Here is a 16,301-nt window from a genome sequence, read left to right as displayed (position 1 = left end):
ATAGCTCTTTAGTAGGGGCCCATGGACTAGTGGAAATAACAAAGGCGCAAGAGGCTAGGCATGCTAAATAGATCTTTAGAGCCCTAAACCGGAGACCATTGATAGACGTCTTGGAGGCAATGTTTTTGAAAAGAGTGATTACTTGGTGTAGAAGTTATGGTCGTGCCCAAGCCACCTTAATCACACTTTGGAATGAATGTATGCATTATCAAAATCCATGGTTAACAAGAACAAATTCCCCACCACTAGAGGCTGACATCAATCTAAACATGAATATAGCCATGCCCTTACACCTGGGCAATGGTAACCATTTATATTTATGAGCTTGTGAAAAAGCTCATCTGTTCCGACTGCGTGGTGTCCACTCTGATCTGAATGCTAACTTAAGAAGTTCGTCAGCAAAAGCATAAAGTCCGGCTGTGTTTTGAGAGGGGACTGGAGAGTCAGCAATGGAGGAGAGCCGCATGCTGATGTGGTCTTCGGGTGCCATGGCCGCTCAGGCCAAACGCCAGCGCGAGCGCGAAGTGGTAATGGGAGCTATCTCTTTACTCGCCATACCGGTGTAACAGTCCACAAGGATTCATTCAGTGAAGAGGATAAGCACAATAAGTTTTAGACAAATTCCCACTATAATTCTCACATTGTGAATTAGGACAACAGCACGAGCCCCCCAACTGCACCTAGCTAGGTATGCGATCCCTCCCTCCGAGAAGCTTGTGATTGAACACTACAGGGAAAAACAAGGTAAAAGAGCCCCTCTCCCCACATCGGAGAATGTCCAAATCTTTCTTGCGAAGGAGAATTTAGTGGCTCCTAACCGATAGTTTCTGTTTCTCGTTGCACAAAAATCAGTGTCATGTCCAATAACGAAATCTCAGTTTAATCCTGCTTAGTCTTCCGATAGCTACAGTTCTTGCTGGAGGATAACAGAGTCTGATTTGTGATTATCTCCAAATATGTATTGCAGGCCTTTGAGGAGTCCCTGGCTGAAGATTTGGGTGAAGATTTTCAGCTTCCAATATCCCACAGGCCTACTGAAAATCTCGACACCGATAACATGGAGCAAGCATCTGAAGACACTCAATTAACATCTTCAAATGTCGGTTTCCGACTGCTGCAGAAAATGGGTTGGAAAGGAAAAGGCCTAGGGAAAGAAGAACAAGGTTGTTTTTTCTAATAAATTTGTTTAGTTTTTTGGTTTGGGGCTTCCTGTGTGAGCCTTTTTGAATGTCTACTTCTTGCTTCATACAACAGTCACTGCATACCAAAATGGTGCATAAGTGCTTAGGGACCCATCATCGTGGCCAGTCCTGTTGTTGTAAAAGCTGCTTTAGTACAATTGCTTGTTTCAATTACCTTTCCTCTCTTTGGCAGCTTACATGACAGTTCAATACTGCAGTTTACATAGTGCTTTTGGTTCTGACAGAACCATTTACAGATTCAATCATACCTATATTGAGCGGCAAGCAGGCTATGCTCAATTGTTGTGGATTTATGTAGTGTCACTTTGTTTTATTCTTGATTCTAAGTTTTCATCAATTAGTCAATTTTTGAAGGTCACATTTTTAAACAACGTTTTCTGCTGTTCATCCTCAAAAGTTCATGCTTCGATGCATGCTGATTGTGACCAGCTAAAGCCCTTCTACTCTCTGTCCTGTTTCAGCAATGAGTTTTTGCATAAAGGTTACTTTCTAAGGATTGAATGGATGTTCAATACAGGAATCGTTGAGCCTATCAAGGCTAAAAGCCGAGACGCAAAGCTTGGGCTAGGCAAGCAAGAACAGGATGATTTTTACACATCAGAAGAGAATGTCCACAGAAAGAAACTTGATGTAGAGCTCGAAGAAACTGAAGAATTAGTCAAACGTAGAGAGGTATGCGTCACTCAGTCTTAGCTGTTAGATTGTCCATATTTAGCAGAGTCACTGCAGGTTGCATGTTTACTTTTGCTGATGTTGTCAACATGATCTCTCTTTGAATATCTCGTAAAAGGAGCAGGCAAGCATAGGCCTTGTAGGAGAATGTCTTTTGGTGAATGAGAGCCTCTGTGAGGCAAATTGCGCATTTTTCTGCCACTTTTGTTACCTTGGTGGCTTTTCTCGGATGCTCCGTGTGCATTATGCACATTCAGGTGGAGGCTGAGCGAGAACAGAAGATCCAGTCTGAGGTGAAGGAGATACGGAAGGTGTTCTTTTGTGAGCTTTGCAACAAACAGTACAAACTAGCAATGGAGTTTGAAACTCATTTGAGTTCATATGATCACAATCATAAAAAGGTGGGTGTTCAAGTAAGAGTGGTATAGCTGTTTAAACTTATTATCATTTCTCTTGGAGATTTCTAGACTTCAGTTGTCATCCATGCTCTGACTGATGCTGTGTATGAATTTGACTTTCCCTTTCTAAACAGCGTTTCAAGGAGATGAGGGAGCTACAAGCAAGCAGAAGTCGAGATGATAAAAAGAAGCGAGAGCTGGCACGCCATGAAAAGGAGATGCAGAGATATGCACAATTGTATCCTTTGCAAGCCATTGAACTAATTGGGGTTGAGCAATCTAGCGTAGCTGTGGTGATGTTGGATTGCATATAAAAGGTTTTCTTTGACATATCAAAGAGCGGAAGCCCAAAGGCAGCAACAAGAGCAACAACAACAACAGCAGCAACAGCAGCAACAGCAGCAACAAGAGCAACAACAGCAGCAACAAGTACTGGCAGAAAAGGAGGCAGGCAACACTACTACATTGCCCATGCAAGATCAGCGCACTGCTCTAAAGTTTGGTTTTGCATCAAAGTCCACAACTTCATCAAAGGTTACTTTCAAATGCTTTGAATTATTGACCCTCAATATTCTATCAATGTGGTGAGGATCTTTTTGATGTTGCTTGTAGGCTATATGTTATGATGCTTTTCCATTTTCTGCTCATGTTATGATGCTTTTCCATTTTCTGCTCATATCTAAGAAGTACTTCAGTAATGGACTTGACATTAATCACAACAACTGCATGCGTAGTTATAGACCCCAAAAGATTCAGATTGGACATTTATTACCAGTTGTAGGATGGGAGTTGGGACTGCATAGGGATGCCTATTCCTAGGGTAGAGGGGTGCTTTGTGGATGGTTTGGATGGACAATGCTTCCATTCTCAAAACAGGATGCATGTAAAACCGTTTTTACTTGTGCTGTAGACACTCTATGCACATTTGTCTGACTAGAATGATGGATCTTTCAGGACTACCCTCATTCAAGTGACCTGCTGTTCAAAATTGACCTGTGTTATTGCTCTAGCATGCCTCTGCTTGACCTGTTTTCTTGTTCATCTTTTGTTGCAACTGAATGATTTTTATCATTCTTCTCCTACTGGCAGCCTGAATGATGAAGTGACAGCCAGTTGGACCAGCTAATTGGTCAGATTGGTAAGATATGGGGCCTCAAAAGGGACCATAAAAGCCTACACTCCTATCTCCCAAGTATTGCATTGTACAAAATAGCTGCCTCTGTTGTAATTGGGATGATCATCTCATTGCTATTTCTTGCCATGCCCTGACCTGTGGCACTTGGAGGAACTATAAAAGCATACACTTCTATCTCCCAAGTATTGCATTGTACAAAATAGCTGCATCCAGGGAGTCCCCTTCTGCACCGGTCATCAGTGTTGTAATTGGGATGATCATCTCATTGCTATTTCTTGCCATGCCCTCAACTGTGGCACTTGGAAGAAACAAGGGCCCTTTCGGACTTCAAAGGGACAGATCCAGTTATCTCCTTTTGAATCGTAGCAGAAAAGGTTGGCATTTTGCACATTAGTGGTGGTCTTGAAAGCATGAAATGGTTGTGAAAGCTTTTGCATAAGATGCACATCAAAGTATGACTGTTCAAATCAAGAAACTGTTGCACTCTTGCTGTATGGCTAAGGTGTGAACAAGCTGCTCTTTGAGCTGGTAACGACAGAGATTGCCTTTTCCGGCGTACAGTTTCAAGCAACCATCGATGCCATGTGAGCAACTAACTTAACCACTTGGAAGTTTGCAATGGTGACTATTTCAATGCCATGTAGTCCATGTATGCTCCTGCAGCTGTCTGTAATTTTCATACTCAGTGTCATTGCAAGCTGTACCTCATAACAACTGTCTCATCAAATCCAAGCCATCAACACCCCACATAGATATGCTATCTCCCAATGCATTGCCAACTGTTGTGCTCTTGTTGTTGTCTGGAAAGCTACCTGTTAGCAGAGTATTTGTCAGCTCATGTGTGAGTCTGAGCTTGATCTGGGCTGTGGCATTTTTATTAGGTATTTTAGGTATTTTTCTGATGTGGCATTTTATGCCAGTGGAGCATTTTATGCACCAGTCGACCAGCATTAAATGCTGTCCGACCAGCATTATTGCTCCCCACTTTTTCAGCCTATTTATACTCAGTGGCTCCTCCTCAGTCAGTCACTTCATCTTCACCATCTGCAGACTCTGTGGAGAGAGGAGCCAGTGCCAGTGCCCACGCAGCCAGTGACTCACTGTTGTATGCGACTGTCTCGTGTTCAGATATATGGATTCCATTTCCCGTGCATACATCTGAGTTCTCATCTGTATCGTGTTCTTTCTTTTCTCTTTTTGTCTTGTGTTTCAGCAGTTTATTTCAGCACATGTTTATGCTTCCACCGCTGCTCCACTTCTGACATGGTATCAGTTTTCAGGATTTGTGTTTCTGCTGTGTTTTCTTGCTGATTTCAGGACTGTTTTGTACCCCTGCTGATCAGACGACTGCTGTTGCAGCCAGGCGACCTGTTTTGGGGCTGTTTTCAGCCTGCGTTTTTTGCAGTTTTGCCATCGCCTGCTGCCTCCGCACCCTCTGCTGCCTACGCACCCTCTGCTGCCTGCGTTTTTCATCTGCAACTGCTGGCGACAGTTTTCTACCTGTTTTTCTGCATTTTACAGTCTGCGTTTTGCTGATTCAGCGTCTCTCGTGGCTGGGTGACTGTTACTTCAGGCCGTTTTTGCTGTTTTTGGCAGTTTTTGACTGATTTTTTGACTTTCTGCAGCAGCTTTTGTCTTCTATTGATCAGATTTTGGGTTATATTGCATGTGAACTCTCTTTTTCTGTAGTCTGTGCTTGTGTTTTGGCTGTGTTTCCTCTCTAAATTCCATCTCTTCTCTACTTCTCTTCTTATCCTCTCCATATGGCTCCTCCGTGCACTTCCACTGATGATAAGTTACATATGACCTCGATGCTTCTTGAGCATGAGGCATCCTTGAGATTACAGGGGCGGCTTCCGGCACATTATGGAGGTGAGGCTTATGTAGCTTCAGAGAGGGGTAACGGGAAGACGAAGTCGAAGGCCCAATGTTACCACTGTGGCAAGAAGGGACATTTGCAGAAGGACTGCAAGAAGTTAGTGGCTTCCAGGAAGAAGGAGCAGATGACGAAGAAGGAGCAGACGACGAAGCGGGATGCTGACTCTACCGATGAGTCCTCTCCTTCATCAGACTCCGACTCCGATCCTCCGACCAAGGTGAAGTCCAAGGCACGGAAGGAATCCTCTTCTTTGGATCGCGGGAAGGGCTTGGTGGCCCCTTCCTCGGCTGCTTTCTAGTGGTGGTGATGAGGTCATCCCTCGCGACTCTCTTGTGCCAGAGAGGGAGTGTGAGCGGGTGTTCAGATGGGGCAGCCGCGCCTCATCTATATTTTTATACAGGTGCACAGGTTCCAAAGAGGGACGTTCCTGACGCATCGACTTCAGTCTGGCGGAATCAAATCCTAGAGCTGGGAATGACATCTAGGTTCATGATGAGCTGGTTATCTGACAGAGAGCAGGAGGCTTTCGTCTGGAGCTCACATGAGGGGACACTTTGGCGGTCTGGCCAAAGGCGGCGAATCCATGGTCACATATATTCAGCGGCATTTTTGACAGGATGGTCTTGTATGCTACTACGAGACATTGGTGATGGACACAGAGACATGCCATGATCTTCTCTATTTTCAGGTGTTTGGTACGATCGACATCAACATCAGGTTCTCTCCGAGGCGCCTTGGTGGTGGCTTGATCACCCACTGCTTGGGTATCCATGGTTCTACTTGGTGGTTCTATGTTGTATAGTTTCTGATCCCTTTTCATTGTACTATTGTATTGTATCAGATCACTCATGATCTGAGAGAGAATGTTAGCAGAGTATTTGTCAGCTCATGTGTGAGTCTGAGCTTGATCTGGGCTGTGGCATTTTTATTAGGTATTTTCGGTATTTTTTTGGTGTGGCATTTTATGCCAGTGGAGCATTTTATGCACCAGTCGACCAGCATTAAATGCTGTCCGACCAGCATTATTGCTCCCCACTTTTTCAGCCTATTTATACTCAGTGGCTCCTCCTCAGTCAGTCACTTCATCTTCACCATCTGCAGACTCTGTGGAGAGAGGAGCCAGTGCCAGTGCCCACACAGCCAGTGACTCACTGTTGTATGCGACTGTCTCGTGTTCAGATATATGGATTCCATTTCCCGTGCATACATCTGAGTTCTCATCTGTATCGTGTTCTTTCTTTTCTCTTTTTGTCTTGTGTTTCAGCAGTTTATTTCAGCACATGTTTATGCTTCCACCGCTGCTCCACTTCTGATACTACCATCTAATATTGCATCATACTCTTAATACGTCCAAAACACCTTAGCTTGCTCAAAATCTACATATGTCATAAATTTCAGCCATATGCCATGTAGAATTGATATGCCTTCAAGCCTCAGATACTACTATACCCTGGCTGCCATAAATGCCACTCGTGCTGCCGTGACTGCCACATAAAGCCTATTTTTTTGGCCATGAAGGCTGCAAGTGCTGCCCAGAACTCCACACAAGGTCTGCAACTCACCATCATATCCACATGTAAATCATGTATCTACCAGGATCAGTATATGCCTTAGTCTATAATATAAACAGCACCCAATTCATCCTACGCAAGTTGTCATTCCAATCAAGAAACACTCAAGTAGAATAACCCCATATGCATCCAAAGCATTTCTCGTGTCATTCGAGAAGGCTCTAGTGATACAATGACAAACCCATACAACATGTTCCAAAGGCGAATGACATATTGGATGTGCACACTTCTAAGGCAAGTAACTTGAATTTAAGGCGTAGCCTCAATAAACAAGACTTCATGCCATGGAATCCATGTCGACAATGATACACCTTGCCTCTAACAAGATAAGCCTTAAACCCTTGTGTTTATTAATGCTCCTTTGGTAGCTTCACAAAATGTTAGAAAGCGCACTCACCTATTTGTGGTGCTAGGCAAAATCCTACTAATCAATAGGGAAAACTTGGCACACTTTCCTAGGAAACTTGAAGCTCCTAATTGCTATAGTCTTGCCAGATCTTGCCTACCCCGTGTGAAAATATGCAAGGGTTTGCACAGAGAAAATACATGTATGAACATGACTAAAACACAACACAAAAATTAGAGAAGAGTAGAATCTGATGAATGAGTGAATGCTGAACATGAATGAGCAAAGAAGATGATATAGATGTGAGGCTCAAGAAGTGGAGATGTCAAAAAACCATTGACTCTCATGGGAGCAGGTTGAGGCCCAAGGGAGAGTGACAGAGAGTGCTGTCCTCCATGTGTAGATCCCTATGCAACACTTGTTAATAGTCTAGTTAGCTCATGTGTGAGTTTGGGCATGTGCAGCAGTGGGCTTGGCATTTTATGTTATTTAGGCATTTTTAATGTGTCATTTTGATGGTAATTCGGGCATTTATTGTTGGTAAACCTAGTCACATTTATGGCATTATTTTGTGCTATGTATTCGGGATTCTCCTCCACAGTTTAGTCATCCATCACTTGCAGATTCCAATGTAGGGTTTTGTTGGAGAGTGGAAGCCGATGCTAGTGCCCACGGAGCCAGTGACTCACTATTGTACGCAACTGTCTCGTGTTTGGTATATAAATTCCATTTCTCAAGCACAACTCTCAGTTCTCCTTTGAAGTGTTCTTGTGTTTTCTCTTCTCTCTCTCTTTTGTCTTGTGTTCAGCAATTTATTTCTGTGAGAGTGCGCAATGGAAAGGAATGGAAACACAAAGACAAAGGAATAGATAGAGATTGCAAGAAAAGAAGAATGAAATCAACACTAAACAAGAAAGGATGTTGATACAAACTGAAAAGGGGAAGGAGATTAGTCAATCCCTGCACGTAGCCCATAGCATCAATGAGGGCATCGGATCAAGTTGATAATGATGGCAGTACCAAGCATGGAGGAGACGGAGTGTTTGAATGTGCACTTGCCAAGGAGGACAGAAGACTAGAGAGGATGAATGATTGTCAAGTGGGGGGTTGGCTGTATATGACCATAAAAGCCAAAAAGTGATTGATGTGCACCTGAAAGTCCCATAAATAATGCTGGCTGACCAGCATTTAATGCTGGTCACACTCGAGAAAATGCTAGAAAAATAGCAGGTGGCCACAAAAAAATCCCAATTGGCAAGGACAATGTCGGGTGGGTAGAGATAGATTGGGAAAAGCAGAAATTGACTGAGAAATGCAATAGGAAGCCAACAAGGCATGACAATTATGATTGCTAAAACCCCCTCTCAAATCTTGGATGTGGCATAAGGCCAAAGAAGAAACAAATTTTTGGGTGGCAAGAGGAATGCCAATGTCGATGAAGTCCATCAATGTAGATTGCCGATGAAGAAGCTCCTCATGATCCTGGGAAACCCCCTCTAAAACATTAGGAGTTGGGAAATGCATAGCTGCAGCACCGATATCGTCCCCCTCCGAAAGGGTTTGGGGGGTACGAGGGAACCATTGAAGGAGAGGGTGGGGAACGAGAAGGAACTTGTGGAATAGATGGTGCACAAGGGGGAATAAGTGTAGCAATAGATTGCCTCTGAGGACCTTGCATCATAGAAGGGTAATGGAGTCGGTAAAGCCCTCTCTCTTGCCAACCTGCTAATAAGATAGCTTGTGTAAAAGAATCCTTAATAACAACGACATGCTTGATGAAAATCACATGGGTGCCAAGTCACATAAGGCCATAAATAGAGAGGAGGGGAAAGCCCAACCGGAACATGTAGGGCTTTTGAAAGGGAGCATGACTTGTGGCTAGACAATAACGGTAAAGTGCCAACACCACTAATAGGCACCGAAACAATATCACCAACAATGACTAGTCACTAAACCCTCGGAGGAACGAAGATCTTGGAGTTATATGACTCAAAGCACCATTGTCCACCAACCACGGTTGCTCAAAAGACTCGGCAGCCCCATTGAAGAAGGCTCCTTTGCAAAGCATAGGTATGAAGGAATATCGACTCATGGGTAACAATGGGGCTAGGGGTAGTAGAGGGCTCTTGTGTAGATCCACCCTTCGCCCTTGGACTAGGGTGAGGGTACTTCTTTCAGCATTTCTTCTCAGGATGTGTCCCCTTCCCACAATGTGGGCACTTTGGCTTCTGTGAATCTGAGTTAGCTTGAAGAACTTTCTGGCTTCTTCGCCTTTGCCTTCTTCTTCTTCGTCTTTTCTCCTCTCGAACCTACAACAAAGGTTGTAGTGGAGTCGGAGCCACTAGCACTGACCTCTTTGAGTTGCTCATCATGCTCCAAGATAAGTAGTGATAACTCCTTCCATAGAAGTGTCTCGTGGGTCTTTGATATAATAAGGCTGGTGTAGAAGACATTGAACCGAGGAGATGGCGGTTGAGTCAAAGGATCATAGCTATGTCTTTAGAAGATATCATCCGACCAGGAGAGGCAAGCTCACCCCTCATGTCCTCCATCTTGGTGATGTGCTCCTTCATGGAGGAGGATTTATTAATACCGAGCATCCACAACTTCTCAATGGAAATCTTGAGGGCAAGTGTCTTTTGTTGATAGAGAGATGCAAACTTGCTTCACACTTCTGTCGTGGTCTTCAACCTGCAAACATGAACAAGGAGAGAATCATGCAAACTTGTAAAGATAAAGGATCGGGGCCTAGAATTGAGCTGATTCCATAAGGTTGTGTGATCCATGGATATCCCATCGGCAGGATCCTCCTTAGGATGGGGGATAGGATCAGAAACAAGCTCCCAAAGATCGAAGGAGTCCAAAACACAATCTATCTTACAACACCGTAGGGAATAGTTGGAGCCATCCAATCGGTCCTCTTTGGGCAGCAAAGGAAGTACGGGTGCTTAAATAGAGGGTACCGAAGGATTCATCTTCACTTTGGATGGAGCCTTTTGTGAAAGGTACAAATAGGAGAGTGCTCCTGCTAATGATACTTGCGATAATAATCACCCCTTCGCTTAGAGGAGTGTCGAGAATGACGATCCCCATTCGAGTCATCGGAGCTTGAAAACAAAAAATACATCTTCCTCTTCTGCAATCACTCACAAAAAGAAAACCTGTGTTTGGCTATAGACATCCCAAAGACAAAAGGAATTGGGTACAAGATACCAAGATCTCGATGTAGAAGCTTCGCCTGAGGGGAAAGATTGTCATATGCTCACAGAAGAATACAAAAGCACAAAGCATTGATCAATATGCTGTTGCTTGCTCCACAAATGTTGCATTTGACATTGAAGGATTGTCGCTCGGCTAGAAAATTGTCACCACTACCTAGAGGGTTGTGTTTATGCAAAACATTGATGGAGAGATGTTGCCTAATGCCTAGAAGCAATCGCCTACCTGGATGATGTTATCTGGCCTTCTGATGACGTCATAATCCACCAAGTGTTGACGCTTGGTTACTAGATGATGTTGCCCACAGGCAGAAGCTAGCATTCTCAGCAAACGCAAGGATGTATGCCTGTGTGTTGGTTGTGGATGGTCTTCTTTGCAAGAATCACAACCTATGTGTCTCTCTCAGACAATGATACCATGCTTAGATACCATGTGTGAGAGTGCACAATGGAAAGGAATGGAAACATAGAGACAAAGGACGTAAGAGAGTCTGTAAGAAAAGAAGAATGAAATCTGTAGTGAATAAGAAGGAATGTTCATACAAATGGAAAAGTGGAAGGAGATTGATCAGTCCCTACATACAGCCCACATCGTGAGTGAGGGCACCCGATCAGGCTGATGATGATGGCAGCACGAAGTATGGAGGAGATAGAGCGTCGAAGTGTGCATTTGCCAAGAGAGTAGAAGATTGGAGAGGATGAATGACTGCCAAGTGGGGGGGATTGGCTATATATAGCCATAAAAGCCAAAAATTGGTTGACCTACACATGTAAGTGCCATAAATGCTGGCCAACCAGCATTTAATACTAGTCGCACTCCAAAAAATGCTAGAAAATTAGTAGGGGCCACAAAAGTCTTAATTGGCAAGGACAATGCCCAATAGGTGGAGGCAGATTGGGAAAAGTAGAAATTTACCTAGAAATGCATACAGGAGTTTGACAACTGAAGGAAACACACAGAAAGGCATGCTCAAATAGATCTGCCTCCTCCATCAAAACACATGAAAGACATGTCAAAGCTCCTAATGTCCTTGTCTGACTCAAAATGAGGGTCACAGGCAGGAGATAACAAGGCATGGCAATCATGATTGCTAACATTAAACAATTTCAACATTCTTCTATGCTTCCATTGCTGCATCCACTTCTGACATGGTATTAGATTTTAGGATTTACATTTGTGTTGCTGTTTTTCTGATGATTACTGGCCATCTTTGTTTGCTGCAGCTAGACGACCAGTCTTTGGGACTTTTCAGCCCTCAAATATTTGTGTTTTGCTGCTGCGATTCTTCTCCAAACATCGTTGTATGCATTTAATACTGTTGATGCTTGCGTTTATCACTTTTCTGTCTTATTTTCATGTTGGCATCAGCATTTAATGCTTCTTTATTTGCATTCACCCCCTACAACATTTGCGTTTGCAGCCTCTTGGGCTGTTGTAGGACGGGAGACCGGGTTTTCAGACTTTGTCACTTTTATCTTGGCTGATTTTTCCCGTTTTTTACAGGTTTTGTGATCTGTTACCCTTAACAGTGTGAGTGAACTCCGTTTAGTGTAGTTTGTACTTGTGCTTTGGTTGTGCTCTCTCTCTTCTTCTCTTCTTTCCTTCATTTTCTCTTCCTATTGTCTCTAGATAGCTCCTTGTTGTTGTTCTATTGATGACAAACTTCATGACCCTAATTACCAAACGTGGAGTGCTGTTATGAAAGCACGGTTTGTGTAGCAGTAGTTATGGGACGTTGTCTTTGGAGCTATTGAGTGTTCTACGTGTCCCAATTCTCTTCTAGCTGATTTCGACGAGGATAATCATGAGGAAGCTATGCTTACATGGAATTACGATGATGCTTGTGCATATTTTGCTCTTCTTTGTTGTATCTCTAAAGAGGTTCTTTCTATAGTCACCTCCTGCAGGATTGCTTCAATGATATGGACGAAGCTTTAGATGTTATATGAGGCTCCCTTGACTTTGTGTGCAATTATTCTTTATGGACAGGTCCAACAGATGAAGTTTGAGATGAAGTATACTGTCCAATTTTTCTTGCTTTGTGTTACACAGGTACAAGATCAGCTTCATCACATGCAGTTTGCCCTTCCAGAGGCTTATCTTGTGGAACTATGCTCTACAAGCTCCCTTCGGAGTTAGATGCAATAGCCAATGCTTTGCAGGCCTAGATGTCATCAACACCAATGAGCTTTATCACTATGGTAAGAAGGGACATTTGTGCAAGGATTACAATTGAGTTATTAGCTTCAAGGAAGAAGAAAGAGAAGTAGCAGCCAACAAGATAGGACTCCTTCGTCGAGTCATCCTCCTTCAACTCTGACTCAAATCCTCTGACCAAGGCGAAGGCCAAGGCTTGGAAGGGGTCATCTTCATCAAATTGTGGAAAGGGCTTAACAGTCTCTCCTTTTGCTGCTTTCTAGTGCAGGTGATGTGGTCATCCCTCATGAGTCTCCAGTGCTAGAGAGTGGGGGTGAGAGGGTAGTGAGGTGGGGCCCATCTATACAGATATACAAGCGCATAAGTTCCAAAGAGGGACTTCCTTGATGCATCAACCAAAGTCTAGTAGGTTTTGAAATCTTGGAGTTGGGATTGACTTCCAGGTTCATGATGGGCTATTACTTGAGAGAGAGTGGGATTGGCCCCTAGTTCAAGCTAACACGAGGGGACACTTTGGCGGTCTTCGCAAAAGGCAGGGAAATCCATGTTCATGTATGCTCAAAGGCATTTTTGACAGGATGGTCATGCATGTTACTACGAGGCATTGTTGATAGACAAGGGCATTGTTATGATTCTTCTCTATTTTCAGGTTTTGGTACAATCAGCATTAACAATTAGGTTCTCTCTGAGGCACCTTGGTGGTGGCTTGATCATCCATTGCTTGGGTATCCATGGTTCTATTTTAGTGGTTTGTTGTATGGCCTTTAATGAGTTATTATCATTGTATCATCGTATTGTATCAGATCACCCATGATTGAGAGGGTGTTAGCAGTCTATTCAGCTCATGTGTGAGTCTGGGCATGTGCTATAGTGGGCCCAACATTTTAGTGTTATTTAGGTATCTTTTATGTGTTAGTCTAATGGTGATTTGGGCATTTATTGCTGGCTGACCAGTATTAAATGCTGGCCGACTTGGTCACATTTATGGCATTACTTTGTGCTATATATTCGGGCTTCTCTGCCGCAATCTAGTCATTCACCACTTGCAAATTCTAGTGCAAGGTTTTGTTGGAGAGGGAGCTGGTGCCAACGTCTAGGCAGAGCTATGGATTCCATTTCCCAAGCACATCTTTGAGTTCTCCTTTGCAGTTCTTGTGTTTTCTCATTTCTCTCTCGTCTTGTGTTCAACAGTTTATTTCAGCATTCTTCTATGCTGCCACTATTGCATCCACTTTTGACAGTAGTACCCCAAACTTCATGTAGGTGTAGCTGATTGGAGTTGAGGGTGATGCCATGCAACAGCCGAGGGTTAGTCAAGGTTGAGAATGACTGAAAATTTGATGTAAAATGTGTGAAAACTGATCACAATCTTGTGGAAGAGGAAAATGCAGTTCAAGTTGGAGTAGATGATCTGAAACATAGCAGCTCCTATCTAAAATGTGTTGGGTGTAAAGTCCCTTCGTCTCTGTGTATATAGTCATATGGGTGTGAACACACTCTTATTGTACCCTAACATATAAATACATTCTTTCATTCTTTGTGTACCATCACAATTTGGTACATCTATCTTTGCATTCACTCTCTCTAACTCTCAACTCTGTTGGTCGCGCCTCAATCTCGCACTCCATTGCCCACTCTCTCCTTTCAAACTGGTATCAGAGCTTAAGGCTTTGCGCGCTTCTCGAAACCACCAAAAGGAGACGAGTAGTTGGCAACTCACAGGCGACAGCAAGTCACACGTGACATTGCAGCGTGTGTAGGTGACTTGTTGTGTGGTGATGAATAGTCCAGGTGGTAAACAGGGGGACTAGGCAACAAGTCCAGCGTGACGGCAGTGGACCAATTGACAGGCGGCTGCCTATAACAGGTGGCATGGGGCAGAGGACTGAAGTTCGTGTCCAGCGTGATGATTGGGACTAGGCGACGACTAGGCGACTCCGTTGCGCGACAACCAAGACCAGGCTCTGGTAGGCGACAGTAGTCCCCCCCCCCCCCCCTCCCCCCCCTTGCGGGCCTGTTTTTTCCGTTAGTTTCCTTTTAATAAAAGGAAACAAAAAATTTCTTTAATTTCAAAGTTACCCCCTTCCTCTTAACAAGGGTTCATGTGCTTGAGGCACAGAGCTCAGATTTATGTCCAGAAATTCTAGATTTAGTGGTGTTCATGCATAATTGAGGCATCTGCGTCAGAAATTGCAGACATTGTGCGCATTTAAATAATGTTGCATCTAGTGTGGTCATTGAAGAGCTTTCTGACACGGAAGAGATACTTGTTGTAGCCTCATGTAATGATGCAAATATTATGGTAGGAGCAGGTGATATGCACATCACAAAAAAGGAGGTAATTGATGCCTTACTTTCAGCTCATGATGGGCTGTCACAATCATGGATAGTGGAGAGCGGTGCCTCTTTTCATGTTACCCCCTCTTTGGAGTCATTTTTTGAATACATTGCAGGTTGCCTAGGCAAGGTTTACTTGGGTAATAACTATGTATGTGAGATAGAGGGTGTTGGCACCATTCACTTGGCCCTTGAAAATGGCCAAGAGCTGATTTTGCAAGATGTCAGATTTGTACCTAGCATAAAGAAAAGTCTACTATCAGTTGGGCAGCTTGATGCTAGAGGGTATTTTACTACCTTTGGTAGTGGATCTTGGAAGGTCCACAAGGGCTCTATGCTGATTGTTAAAGATAGCAAAAGGGGGACTTTATATTACTTGCATTGTAAAGCATTACTTGGTAAGTTCTTGGCTGTGGCTGAAGTCCATTCACAAATGGAGCTTTGGCACAAAAGACTTGGTCATATGATCTAGAAAGGCCTTCAGGTTCTCTCCTCTTTAGGGAGATTTGATGTCAAAGGTTCTTGTCTCGAATTTTGTGATGATTGCTTATATGGAAAACATGTGAAGCCTCCTTGTTACTCTGGTGTCGTTAAGAAGTCTAATGCTCTTGACTTAGTACACTTTGATGTGTGCACTATGCCTGTTAATTCATATGGGGATGCATGGTACTTTGTTACTTTCATTGATGATTTTGGTAGATAGTCATGGGTGTATGTACTTAAGAGCAAAAAGGAAGTGTTGGATGCTTTTAAAAAGTTTCATGCTTTTGTTATCACACAGAAAGGGCTTAAGTTGAAAGCCATAAGAACAAATAATGGGGGTGAGTATGTCTTAAATGAATTTAACAAGTTTTGTGAGATGCATGGCATTAAGAGGGAGTTGACAACCCCTTATAATCCTGCATCAAATGGAGTGGCTGAAAGATATAATCGCACACTTTGTGAGAGAGTCAGATGCATGCTATCCATAGCTAATCTCCCGTAGCAGTTTTGGGGAGAGGCTCTTAAAACTGCAGTTCATGTATGTAATCGCTCTCCCAATCGTGCATTGGAAAATGGCATTCTTGAAGAGGTTTGGTTTGACAAACCTGCTTCATATGACCATTTGCGTGTCTTTGGTTGTGATGCCTTTGTGCATGTACATGTAGAATAGAGGACTAAACTAGACATGAAATCCATGAAGGGCATCTTCATGGGATATGGAGATGAGGGAGAGATGGGTTATAGAGTTTGGCTTCCTCAAGGCAGGAAGATAGTACACAGCGGAGACGTAGTATTTAATGAGGCAAAGTTGTTGAAAAATGCTACACATGGTGATCTTGACAAAAAGAAGGTCAAATTTCAGCATGAACAGCCAGCCATTCAGCAGCCATTAGCTGAAAGTT

At 43.4% G+C, this 16,301-nt stretch overlaps 1 protein-coding gene across 2 annotated transcripts in view; it reads left to right on the top strand.

The window, feature by feature from the left end:
• Positions 1-315: 315 nt before the first annotated feature.
• LOC148036464 (D111/G-patch domain-containing protein) overlaps positions 316-16,301 on the top strand; it is an 84,716-nt gene continuing 68,730 nt past the window's right edge. The window contains exons 1-6 of one of the 2 annotated variants that reach the window (XM_087678451.1): positions 316-527; positions 968-1,163; positions 1,720-1,874; positions 2,132-2,275; positions 2,407-2,510; positions 2,611-2,856. In XM_087678451.1, coding sequence (XP_087534577.1) covers positions 450-527; positions 968-1,163; positions 1,720-1,874; positions 2,132-2,275; positions 2,407-2,510; positions 2,611-2,856 — 923 coding nt within the window. In that variant the 5' untranslated portion in view covers positions 316-449. The remainder of the gene's footprint in view (positions 528-967; positions 1,164-1,719; positions 1,875-2,131; positions 2,276-2,406; positions 2,511-2,610; positions 2,857-16,301) is intronic. The other variant, XM_087678450.1, reaches the window with a different exon arrangement.

This window comes from Lygodium microphyllum, chromosome 5 (genome assembly GCF_053477565.2).
Source record: "Lygodium microphyllum isolate KBCC chromosome 5, Lygodium_microphyllum_v1.1.10, whole genome shotgun sequence".
NCBI lineage: Eukaryota > Viridiplantae > Streptophyta > Polypodiopsida > Schizaeales > Lygodiaceae > Lygodium > Lygodium microphyllum.
Note: the sequence above shows the minus strand (reverse complement) of the source record. Positions and strands in the feature narration are given on the sequence as shown.